Raw genomic sequence first — 12,500 nt, forward strand, 5'->3', positions numbered from 1 at the left:
TGTTTTTATCACTGAGCAATTTCAAATCCCTTATATTCTCACTTTCAAATTTCTCCCAATCTCGACTAATTTGAGTAGGCGACTCTGAAATCATTTACTTCGGATACGAACGCTTTTTCTCGAAACAATTCGAAACGAATTTGATTGCAAACAATTTTCCCGCGCTAAGATTTAAAGATCATTTTGACAAGCTTCTTTCTGCAGTGCTAAGATTTAAAGATTATTTTGACAAGCTTCTTTCTGCAGTTCAAATACACAGTTTTTATATATAGCCGCATCATATTACTTTCTATGTAAAGGAGTTACTTTTTTGTTGGACTGGAGTTCTTTTATTAATTTCACCAAGGGTTTCTGCAGTGACATGTATAGATAATCTGTCTGGCCTATGTAGCAGCTCTCTCGATGTGACTAAATTGAAACCCAAACCCAAAACGAAAGACTAAATAGAAACGATGACTTAGATTTGAAAAAAAAAATGGAAGCTGCTACGTGATAAAATAATATCTATCTTTCGAAGTGGAAAGGGGCACCTTTGTTCCAAGGAACTCGAACCTTCCAATATAAACTTTGAATTCTCATGAATCCTTATACAGAAGGGACATCCTCGGAACCAAGGCAGGTGTCCCCTGAATAGAGGTTGAGAAGGAGTCAAGATTAGTATGAACATTTTTCAGGGACCAAATTCTATGACCCCTGAATGGAGTTGTCCCCTGAATAAGGGTGTCCTAAAGGAGAGGTTCCACGGTAACTACAGCGTCTTTTTATTTGAGGGTACAAATAAAACCTGCTGCAATACCCGACATACTGCTTTTCGAGTTTCCACGCAATAGCCAATCAGTTTGCAGAGAAATACAAACACGGAACAATTAACTAACTTCTTTCAATTGTATAATAATTGAACCATTCAATAAGTATTGTCAATTGCCCTATGCACTACCTTATATTGATGTTTAAGTCTCTGAGTTTCTGCTGAGCGGAGTGAAGCCTCAGCTCTGCTTGTTTGACTTCTTTTCCTATCACTTGATTGCTTGATCGCAACGCTTCCACCTCACGCTCCTTCGGTTCCATTCTGTCGGGCTCTGATCCTTTGTCATTCGACTCGGCGACTTCCTGCGATGGAAACATCGAAAGAAGAAGAAAACTTTCTTTAAAGGGACTTTTTTTTGGCCCGGCAAAACGGCCATACATTCTCTTATAGAAAATCCTCGTTAATGTGGTCAACCGTTAGTACGGCCAACGGCCACAATTTTAAATCCCAATTAAACGGTAGAATTCTCTATAATTTCACCCCGTTAAAACGGCCACTCGCGCTAAATAATAGGGAGCTTACGAAACGACGACGCCGACGGCAACGACGACGCTACAAAACAATAGGTTTAGTGAGCAAAAACAATGGCTCTGCACGTGCGTTTTACATTTTGGTACATTTCTTTGCCGTCATCTCCTAAATGACGACGTGAAATGACCAAATTCAAGGTTCTGTGCAGGACGTTAGCACATGACGAGGAATTTTCAGTTCTCTCTCTACGCCTCCAACCCACTCATACCAGTTTAATTCCCCGACAGTTACTACACATTTTTAACGCGAAACGACATGAAATAGTTTTGTAGTGATATGAATAACGCGAACTTGTATTTTTAAATAAAGTCCTCGTCGCCGTCGTCGTCCTCGTTTCGTAAGCTCCCTAATTAGGAAAACCAAGACGCCTGTGACATGTCAATTTCATTGACCTTTGTTATTTACCGCTGTAATCGAACATCCGCTTTACTTTACAAATTACCTTCAGCAACACTCCTCCCTGTTTTCTTTACAAACATGATCTTGACCCTACCGTAACATCCAGTAAGGCAAATCGCGAAGGGATTAAGTCATTGTGCTTTCATTAAAAACACGATTGGTACTCAAGTCTTTCGGTTACGTAATTACGGCGGCTTCCGTTTTTTAGAAGAATAGTAAGCTGGGCCTGTTCTTGTTTTGATTTTATGCTCAGACGTGCAGTAAACTTAACAATTTTAAGCGTTTTACCTACTGAGCGAAGTTTCAAGAATTTCATACAATTACTGTACGTGCATTCCTGTTGTTTATTAAAGAGAAAAGTTGTTCTGGAAGTGCAAATGCGATATTTGTCCTTATAGTCCTTTAGTCATGAATTTCACCCTACTCCGGTCATACGGCCATTTTTTTTTTAGGCCCGTTGATGACCGTATTAACGGGGTTCCCTTGTACTAAGTTATACGCGCGCCTCAGTGTTAGTATTAGGGAGCTTACGAAACGAGGACGACGACGGCTACGAGGACTTCATTTAAAAATACGAGTTCGCGTTATTCATAAGTCCCTCTTTTTGCAACGACAACAGACGTACAGAACCCCTTTGACTTCATCGTGAAATTAATTCGAGGACAATAGCACTCGAACGATGTTGCCAAACGTCCGAGTGTGCTCGGCTAACACGAATTTCTTTAGAAGATATTGTGCATGATCACAATATTTGAAGGCCACCACGGCTTTCTTTAGCTCAACGAAAATCAAATAATTAACAACTATTCACCGAAGTGGAGGTGACTAACTAGTGGTGAATATTTACCGAGCCCCTTATTAGTTATTACTAATAAGTCTTACTTCATTTTAGAGTTGCATTACGTGAGTAAGAAAGAAGCAAAAACAGTTCTAAAGACTGATACGAAGTTACATGAAGTTCATTTGGATAAGAATTGTTTTTCCTTAAATGTTTCCTTATAAGAAACGATTTAGAAATACATGAAACAAGAAATATAAGTGAAAGAAACCGACGTTTCGGTGCATCTTGCGCCATTATCAAGGTTATAAAGATAAAATGCGGTTTGTAAAAAGGCAAATTCGTTTTAACGTAGCCTTTTTACAAACCGCATTTTATATTTATAACCTTGATAATGGCGCAAGATGCACCGAAACGTCGGTTTCTTTCACTTATATTTCTTGTTAAATGTTTCCGACGAAGATAACAAAAACCTCAAGAAGCAAACCTTTGCTTTGAGCCGTTTAGACGTCTTTACTTCTCCACTGAGAGCAGAAATCTGTGCCATCCTTGGCGGACCATCTTTCTTGAGATTCCACGTTTTACCAAGCTGTCTACAAAATGCGACAAAGCAAAATTCAATGGCGACTCCCGAGGGGATACTCGGAAAAAAATCCGAGAGCTCTACGACCTTCCAATTGCTGGTTCGGATTCTATACCACTGAGCTATCCGTCCGAGACTACTGGGATTAGCACTATTTTCCAAAGAGATTTTAAGAGATTTTTGAACTCTACTTCCCGTTTTAATGTTTGCCCAAGACTTGCAAGAAAAGGATAGAGCAAATTGTCAACACTAGCATCACTGTGAACAAAGTCACTGGGCGTGGCTAGATTCCCTAGACGATGCTACTGGCTTTATAACCCCGCTGTGATGTTTACAAATGGCTTTACCCTCTGTGGTTCTGACCTCAACCCCACTACGCCCTCTTAAAGGTTGACAGCTTTCATCCTGTTGTTTATTTGAAGTGAAAGAATATGTTCCAACGAGGCTTACAGCTATTGGAGTTAGCAAAAGAAGGATGCAATCCCAACGATGCTTCCTTTAATTCACGAGAGAAAAATCGCGATCACGACTTCTGGATTAGATCAAAGTTGCTCCAATGGCTGAGCTACCCGCATCAGTACACGGCCGCCGAGCTTCAAGCGCAAAACATCGCCTATTGTTTCCATTACTTCTGTACCTTGATGGTGCATCATCTGCCTCGTCTTCACTCTCGCTTGTATCCGAAAGCGTGCAAACAACCTCATCTTCATCTTCGCGTTGGCTGACTAGTAACTGACTGCGAGCGCGAAAGTCTTGTATTATCCGGTCCGTAGAATACTGAAAAAAAGAGACAGAGAAAAAAGAAAATGCAGGGAAGAGTGAGCGATACTGTGAGGTTTTTAGAGTTTTCCAATCCCCTCCCTTTTAGCTTAAAGGCGGCGAAATACGAGATACAAAAACCCTCAACTCGTCGCGCAACATTGTTTCGTTGCAAGTTTTGGTCGATGTTTCGCGTTTTTCACCTTGCGTGATCAACTTGACCCGCAACAAAAACATTTGTTGCGGGTTGAAGAAATGCAGGGCGCTGATTGGTTGATTTGCTGGTAAACGAGCACATTTGTTGCGCGACAAGTTGTGAGCTTGATGAAAAACGAGCAACAAAGCCAAAATTTGTTGCTCAGAGTAGACCCGCGCTCTACTTTTCGCAACAACTTTCTTCAACCCGCAACAAATGTTTTTGTTGCGCGACAAGTTGATCATGCAAGGTGAAAAACGGGAAACATCGACCCAAACTTGCAACGAAACAATGTTCCGCGCCAAGTTGAGGGTTTTTGTATCTCGTATTTCGCCGCCTTAAACGATAACGAAAACACAAACAAACACGTCACTTAAAATTTTAAAATTAACATCTACAGGATTGTAAAGATGGGACACGTCGTGGGGACGAAATCACCCCCTCCCCCCCCCCCCCCAAAATTGGTGTTGCACAATTATAAAAGTATCAGTTCACATCACACGAGGGGACATGTCGCTGCAACATACCCCTGGGACACGTACCCGCAACATTTTCATGTGTGTGCAAGTGTTGTGACTTTGTCCCTGCTAAATGTCCCCGCTACACGTCCCTAATGCATGTCGCCTCAGTGTCTACTACACACCTTTTTGTCGCTGCAGCATGACCCATCGTGTCTCCCCACCTTAAAACTTATGATTATTTCATCTTTTTCGCGTTGTGTGTAAAGTTGACGAGATGACCTTCATCTGAATTGGTAGGAACACCATTAAAGTAAACTTAGAGAATGCAAAACAAATGACCCATAAAAGATTTTGTTTGGTTCAACTCACCACAGGCGGACTGCTATGAACTTCGCGGTTATTCTCTGACCCAGATCCTTGAACTGTGGGTGCAGTTTGTAAGCGAGGACTGGAGAGAACCATAGCCTCTTCTGAAAATGAGAAAAAAAACGAGTTGAGTGAGTTGGTTTCCAGGAGAGGAACACAAGAAAATTGTTAACCTGCGAGCTAGCTCTCCATTTTGGCTCGAGCATGACATTTTGCGATTCTTAGGAAATCAGTGAACAAGGAGAGCATGCTTGTAAACCACAGAATTGTTCAATACGGTTTTTTTAAGCATACCACGAGACAGCTCATTTAGGGAGAACCACGAACATAGTTTAAGTCTAGATTTCCTTTTCAGTCAATTTTGCTCTGTTGCTTCACCAACACTGCGATCATTGATCTTTTCCTTTGAAAGTCCAATACTAGGTCTGTGTAACGGCATTTTCACAGATCAAGTTATTTTTAGACGAGTTCTTAAATAAGATTTAGCTTGCATGAGTGACCATTCTCAATCCCATAGGTAATAATTTCTCATGCAAGACTTGTAAATAGTTGGAAAAGTCCTGTTTCGCGGGAAATCAATCTAAAAATAACCCGGTCTATAAAAACGCCGTTCCACAAATACAAAGAAGTTGTAAGTTGCACGTTCCTGGGGCCCGTTTCTCGAAGGTCCCAAAACTTTACGGGCCGTTTTTGGGTGCCATAATTCCCTCTGTATCTCAAGAACGGAGAGGATTTAAGTCCCCAAACTTCAAAGTTATTTTGCTTTTTGTTGCCTTGAAAAAATGTCAAAACATCGGCTCTCTAAAACAAGCGGTTGATAGTTTCGGGACTTTCGAGAAACGAGCCTCTGGTCATGGGCTCCTGACTGTCCCTTTCACTTCCAAGAGTGGCACTTATAGATACGACACTGTCTAGAACGCCAGACGAGTTTACTCGTCAGTGGGGACCCCTTCGGGGCTGAAAGGGTTAACCCTTTCACTTCCAAGAGTGGCACTTATAGATACGACACTGTCAAACGCTAGACGAGTTTACTTGTCAGTGGGGACAGCCCGTAAGGCTCCAGTTGGCATTTTTACAGAGATTTATGTGAAACGACAAACGGCAGTTACGGCAGGCTGCTGCTTAACATACATATAAAGGAATAAAAAAAAAAATTTCAACACGGGAATCTTGAAAGTGAAAATAAGCGATTCTAAAATTCATTTTAAAAATGGTTTTTCCACTAAAATTAGCCTACCCCTTCCTTGATTGAGGAGGAAGTGATTGAGTTGAAGCTGTTGTCGAAAAAGTTGATCTTCATGTTTCTTTAACCGATTCAAAGTTTCCTGTAGCTGGTTATTTAATGATGTTTTCTCTTCCTGCAGTTCACGCAGACGATCCTTAAGTGATTCGATTTCTTTAGCTTTCTCTGCGAATATTTCTTCATCGCTTGACAAATCTTCTTTGTACTAAAGAAGGAAAAAAGGTTCTTTATAAGCAATAGCAGGAAATTTAACATAACTGACACTCTTGCCGACAAAAAATACAAAAATTAAAGTACAAAAGTAAAACATACCTTGTTAACGTCTTTCCTTAGTTGCTCTATTAACTCGGCCTGTTGTTGTCGTGTGGTGTTTGGGGTCCATATTGGTCTCGATTTGACCTGTTCAACCGCTTTTGCCAACCGGTCGAACTGGTTTGTCTGGTTATTCGACATCACGCCTGCCTTGTTTAAGGCTCTCAACTGGCTCATGGCCTCGGAAAGAAGTTGTTTGTAGGTGTCGCACGAGCCACGAGATCTGACAAGGGTAAACCACGGCACAATAAACGAAAAATTAAAACTGATGATGTGCTTTGTGGCCGATCTTATTCTCATAGACCAAAGCATGCAAGCACACTTATAAGCGACGTTTGGTGAAGGGTTAGAAAATGACAAACAGAAGTGACCTCAAACCTTTCCAGTTCCTCTTCCAAAGCTTTCATTCGTTCTGCATCTTCCATGGTACCCGCAGCTGATCCCACAGACGAACCGCGTTGCCTCTGAAGCTCTTCGCGAAGGGCCTATGAAAAAGAGATCAGTGAGAAAAGAAGCTGCGTCTACAACAGGAGGTAAAGTGTATACAATTCGTAAACCATAGGCTATTCCGTACAGAAAACGTTCAAAATATTTACACCCGACTCGACACCAAAGAAGACAGTACATCACACCCTATTAAGAAAGTGGGTGCAATTAATACTCACCCACCCAACCCATGATCTGCCACAAAGGCTGGAACCAATACCTTGGAGTGTACATCTTTTTTAATCTGAGAAGCTAGAAGCTGACGTTTCCGTGGACATCTTCTATAGGCCTTAAATCAAACCGCGGCCATGTTGAGTCCCGAGGGATTGAAAACTTTTGTTTTTGCGCACTCCTTCGCAAACATTTCACTTCGAGGCTCGGGGCACGAAATCTATTGTCTAAGGCCAATATGGCCGCCGCTACCCTGCGAGCAGAGTCTCTTTCGATCTTTCTAGATAAGTCAGGAACAGGAAAGTAGACTCTACTAGCCGGCTACGGGAACTTCAACAGATGGTTTAAACACTCTGGCCAGAGTTACTCGAAGCTTGCTAACCAGCATTAGATACCATGGAACCCTACAGGTTTTGATACCTCTTAACCAAAGGTCAGCGCTAACCAAGGCTTCGAGCAACCGGTCCCTTGTCGTTGATCAGATTGGTCAACTAAGTCGTGATGTCATTGGTCGACTGCCAGTTTAGCTTACGTGTAGATGTAGGATCCTATATACAGATGCTTGTGTGAAGTAGGGTTGTAAGAGGATTCGTCAATGAGTCTGTCAGTTTTTTGTTGTAAATCGTCATTCGTACTCTGCTGTTTTCACGGATAACCAAGGAGTCTGGATAGAGAATCTTACCATTCTCCTCGATCTCCTTGGTAAACTGAGTGTGGGCGTTCTGTCTGTTGAAAATCATCAATTTCGTCTTTGTGTACAGTGTCGTCGACGTTGCGTAACCAGAGTGGTAACTTGCCTGTATCTCATTCTGCATCTCGGCGAGTTTTGTATTCTGCGGATCTCGATTAACCACTGGTTTATTTCGAATGTTTCTGGCCTACAGAGGATAAGAGCTGTGGAATTAATTTCCTGTGGGGCTGCACACCTAACATTTAACGGTACTAGACTAATAACAACCAGTGCCTTATTTTTCTTTAGGATAGTGAAGAGACGGTAAGGTGCAAGACGACACTCTTCCTGCAAAGACACGCCATAACCCAAGCGAGCTTCGTTTCCCTCAAACGAGCAGGTCATCTACAAACAAGCCTTCATAAAGGACCCCACAAACGAGAAATAATAATGAGGACACATTGTTTCCCGAAGTGTATTTACCAGAGAGCAACGAGAAAACAAACTGTTAAGGAAAAACGTCTGCTTTCAAAGAAGCAAACTTTGCTCGTGGAACGTGTGCGCGTAAACAGGGCAGAGACTTTTCGGGAAACAGTGCTTCCTCTTTAGCTTCGGGGGATTACTCTTATTAATAAAACAATAAGGTTAGTTTTCCTGTGTCATTTAAAACCTCAGCAGTAAAAGGGCGCTCTCAGATGAGCTTTTGATCCTTCCACAATCTCCCAAAAAACTGTCTTTGACTCAAAGAAGAGTCAATCATTGCTTCGAAATTTGCTAGCAAAACGACATTCACTGATCTAATGTTTCGAAAAAAGGTTTCCTAGACTTACCCTTGTGGCATACTTTAACGAGTTCAAATTTTCGGCAAAGTCAGCAGCACAAGGACTTAAACAAGTAATCATTAGTGTTCTTGCATTGCCGCCCAAGGAGTCTCGTAAGAGACGCGTCACTTTGCTCTCTCTATAAGGAACATGAACCACCTGAAAATAAATATTACTCAACAATTACAAAAAAGCGATAATTTTTTAATGTTAACTGGCTGAGGGATGCTCTACTAAACCTTAGCATCAAGTCAAGCTAAATTGATTAATTTCTAGCACAGATCTGGTAGCCTGCGTAGCAGGAGGGATATTTTTATTGCAGGATTATTTTAACACAAGGGAGTAAATCGATGGTTGCTTCGTTGTTTTGGCCGCGAGTGAAATTTCCAAATTACTAGTCCCCATGCTAATCGCAGCCCACACGCTGCCAAATCATATACTGTATTGTTAATGTATGTGCCGTCAAACTGGAAAGAAGAACGAAAAGGAAAGCAAAATCCCCCCCGGGGTTGGGGGGGGGGGGGGGCACTTCCTATTAATGGGCTAACGCCTAACGGGGATGTGCCGCTGGATTGGTAAGGCTCTTCCCTGCAGCAAAGGATTCTGTAACAAGCAATTCTTAAGGTGTGAGCTTGATGTCAAAGGTCGTTTGTTCCGACAGCCCCCGTCTTAATTATTCCTTTGTAAAGTTTGATACAGCTCTGATGGACATGCCTAGTTCAAATCTTCTTGAAATCAAGATGCACCAGATGATGTGAAAGTTTCAATGTAGGTAATCTGTGGTTAATTCACTAACCTTCTTTTTAGCATCCGAAAGAGCACTGATAACATTTCCTAACGCTAACAAGCCACTGTTGATGAACACAGACTCCTTAAATCTCTCTCCCACATTGCCCGTCCTGTGCGCTCGTTCTGAGCCGGCAAGATCAACAAAGTGAAACTTGGCATATTTGTAGTCTGCATACCCTGAAAAAGAAAAATTATCTCCCCATTTTCATGAATTCAAGATTCAAGTAAGAAGTAGAGGTAATGTAGTAACAGGCCTTGGCCTGGCAGTGTAAAAAAGGTGGGGGGGGGGGGGGGGGGGTGGTGCAGTCATGAGAGCAACTTCCTTGCACTAACGTTTTCATTCGACCAAGAGTCAGTGTTTTACAGGTTATGGGTAACTCTTCCTTTCAAAGTGGCTGGGTACAGTTATCAATAATAATAATAATAATTCTAATAACAGAGGTTTTGGACAAACAATTGAGAGTAAATATTAGTGATAATAATTTTGAATGACGTTTCGATGATTCGTTCCTCATTTTCAAATTCGTAAAAACTAAAAGTCAGACTCTTGTGAGTTCTTTAAATACAAAGAATGTGTGTGAAAATCACACACATTCTTAGTATTTTAGTTTTTACGAATTTGAAAATGATGAACGAATCATCGAAACGTCATTCAAAATTATTCACTAATTTTTACACTCAATAAAAATAATAATAATAAATATAATATATTAATATTATTATTATAATAATATATTATTAATATTATTAATAGTATTATTATTATTATTATTATTGACACTCTTTGATATCACGGTTTTATATGATCAATAGCATAACGAGACTAGTCCTAGGCTATGCTATATAATTTACAAATAAAGTCGAAGCTCTCGTAAGTGGACACCCTCGGGACAGGATAAAAATGTCAGTAACTGGAGCTGGCCGCTTATGAGAATGGTTCTTGTAAGCGGCCACTAGAGGTGTAGGGGATAGATGGCCGCTTACGGGGGCTTGCCCAGCTAACCATAAATATTGGTATCTTAATCTACTATCTCTCAATGCGAGGGGACTAAGCAATTTCAGAAAAAGGCGAACAATTTTCACGTGGTGTCGGAAACGAAACTCGGATATAATATTCCTGCAAGAAACTCATTCGACATTGTCAACACACTTAAAATGGAAAAACGAATGGGGTGCAGAACTTATTTGCTCCCATGGGAGCTCAAACTCTCGAGGTGTTGCAATCTTGATCAAAAAAGGTCTTGACTGCGTTATTCACTCTCAGATTGTAGATACATCGGGGAGGTATATAGTTCTTAAAGCCGCTATCAAAGATAAAATGTATGTTCTTGTAAACATTTATGCACCAAACAAAGACGAAGACATCATTAAATTCCTCAAAAATGTGTTAACTAAGCTGCAGACCGAAAATTTAGATTCAGAAGAAAATATTGTGATTGGAGGTGATTTCAATTGTCCTCTGAATCCTACACTGGACAAAAAAGGTGGCATAATGACACCTAGGAAATCTGTGATAAATTCCATCAATGATGTCCAAAGTCAATTAGATCTTGTAGATATATGGAGAGTTAAAAAACCCACAAACTAAAAGTTTTACCTGGAGTCAACAATTTCCGCCGATATTTTGTCGCCTGGATTATTGGTTGATCTCTAATAATTTACACGACTGGGTCAAAGCCACAAATATAATCCCCGCCATCAGAACTGACCATTCTGCTATCTATTTAGAATTTGGGAACGTGGACAAAGAGGCTAAGGGTCCTGGGTTCTGGAAGATGAACACCTCCATATTGGAGGATGATGAGTACATTGATGACCTTACAAAAATGGTACCAATTTGGATCACGGAAGGCCGAAAAGAACTTTCAGACCACCGTAACATTTGGGATTGGATAAAATATAACATAAGAGCTCATGCTATAAAATATTCCAAAAAGAAGGCAAAGGAGAGAAACGAAAGAGGATCAAAACTTGAAAAAGAATATACTGAAGCGAAACAGGTTTTCGAAACGAACCCCAATGATTCGAATGGCGACAATTTAAATGCGGCTAAGGATAAGCTCGAATCATTTTATGATGAAAAAGTCAACGGAATAATAATCCGTGCCCGAGCACGATGGCATGAACACGGCGAGAAAAGTACCAAATACTTCCTAAACTTAGAAAAAAGAAATCATGTAAAAAAGCATATAAGGAAACTAGTAATAAGCGGCGTCGTAAAGACAGATCCCTATGACATTCTTCAAGAACAAAAACGTTTTTATCGAGAGTTATACAAAAGTTCAAATAGTGATGCGGAAAACCGTCAGAACATTGTAAAGTTTCTAGAGAATTTGAATATACCTCAATTAACCGAAGAACAAAAGTTGACCTGCGAAGACAAAATTTCAGCTGAGGAATGTTACAATATCCTCGAAAGCTTTCAAACCAACAAAACTCCTGGGAACGACGGAATTCCTATAGAATTCTACAAAGTGTTCTGGCCTTTAATAAGCGATCCTTTTCTTAAATGCGTGAACGAAAGCTTTGAAAAAGGTGAAATGTCTTGTTCTCAAAAACAAGCGGTAATTACTCTAATAGAAAAAAAGGAAAAGATCGTTCATATATTGAGAACTGGCGTCCAATCTCTCTCGTAAACGTTGACACAAAAATTATGTCTAAAGTGATCGCCATTAGAATTAAAAATGTTCTTCCAAACATTATACACCACAACCAAACTGGATACGTGAAAGACCGATATATCGGCGAAACAATTAGATCAGTTTTCGATATTATGGATTTCGCTGCAAAAGAAAGTATCCCGGGACTAATGATGTTTATTGATTTTGAAAAGGCATTTGATAGCGTAGAATGGGAATTTCTTCTCTATTGTTTGAAATCCTTCAATTTTGGCCCTAATTTTATCCATTGGGTCCAAACGTTCTACAGAAAAATACAAAGTTGTGTGATAAACAATGGACTTTCATCTGAATATTTTAATCTTGAACGTGGGGTACGGCAGGGGGACCCGCTCTCTCCTTACCTCTTTGTAGTTACTATAGAAACATTAGCAATTGCGATTCGACAAAATAAGGATATCAAAGGTATCTCTATTGGGAATGAGGACACAAAAATTCTTCAATACGCA

The 12,500-nt window shown here is 40.5% G+C and overlaps 1 protein-coding gene across 2 annotated transcripts in view; it reads right to left on the minus strand.

Annotated features, from left to right (window-relative positions):
- The window catches only part of LOC138003714 (kinesin-like protein KIF27), a 34,691-nt gene that overhangs the window by 15,122 nt on the left and 7,069 nt on the right, over nt 1-12,500 (minus strand). For both annotated transcript variants that reach the window (XM_068849929.1, XM_068849922.1), the window contains exons 8-17: nt 9,381-9,550; nt 8,594-8,743; nt 7,891-7,971; nt 6,815-6,921; nt 6,437-6,659; nt 6,119-6,329; nt 4,885-4,985; nt 3,737-3,876; nt 3,004-3,109; nt 938-1,110 (exon numbers count right to left, since the gene is read on the minus strand). In XM_068849929.1, the coding sequence (XP_068706030.1) occupies nt 938-1,110; nt 3,004-3,109; nt 3,737-3,876; nt 4,885-4,985; nt 6,119-6,329; nt 6,437-6,659; nt 6,815-6,921; nt 7,891-7,971; nt 8,594-8,743; nt 9,381-9,550 (1,462 nt within the window). The remainder of the gene's footprint in view (nt 1-937; nt 1,111-3,003; nt 3,110-3,736; nt 3,877-4,884; nt 4,986-6,118; nt 6,330-6,436; nt 6,660-6,814; nt 6,922-7,890; nt 7,972-8,593; nt 8,744-9,380; nt 9,551-12,500) is intronic.

The sequence above is a fragment of the Montipora foliosa genome, chromosome 1 (genome assembly GCF_036669935.1).
Source record: "Montipora foliosa isolate CH-2021 chromosome 1, ASM3666993v2, whole genome shotgun sequence".
Lineage (NCBI taxonomy): Eukaryota > Metazoa > Cnidaria > Anthozoa > Scleractinia > Acroporidae > Montipora > Montipora foliosa.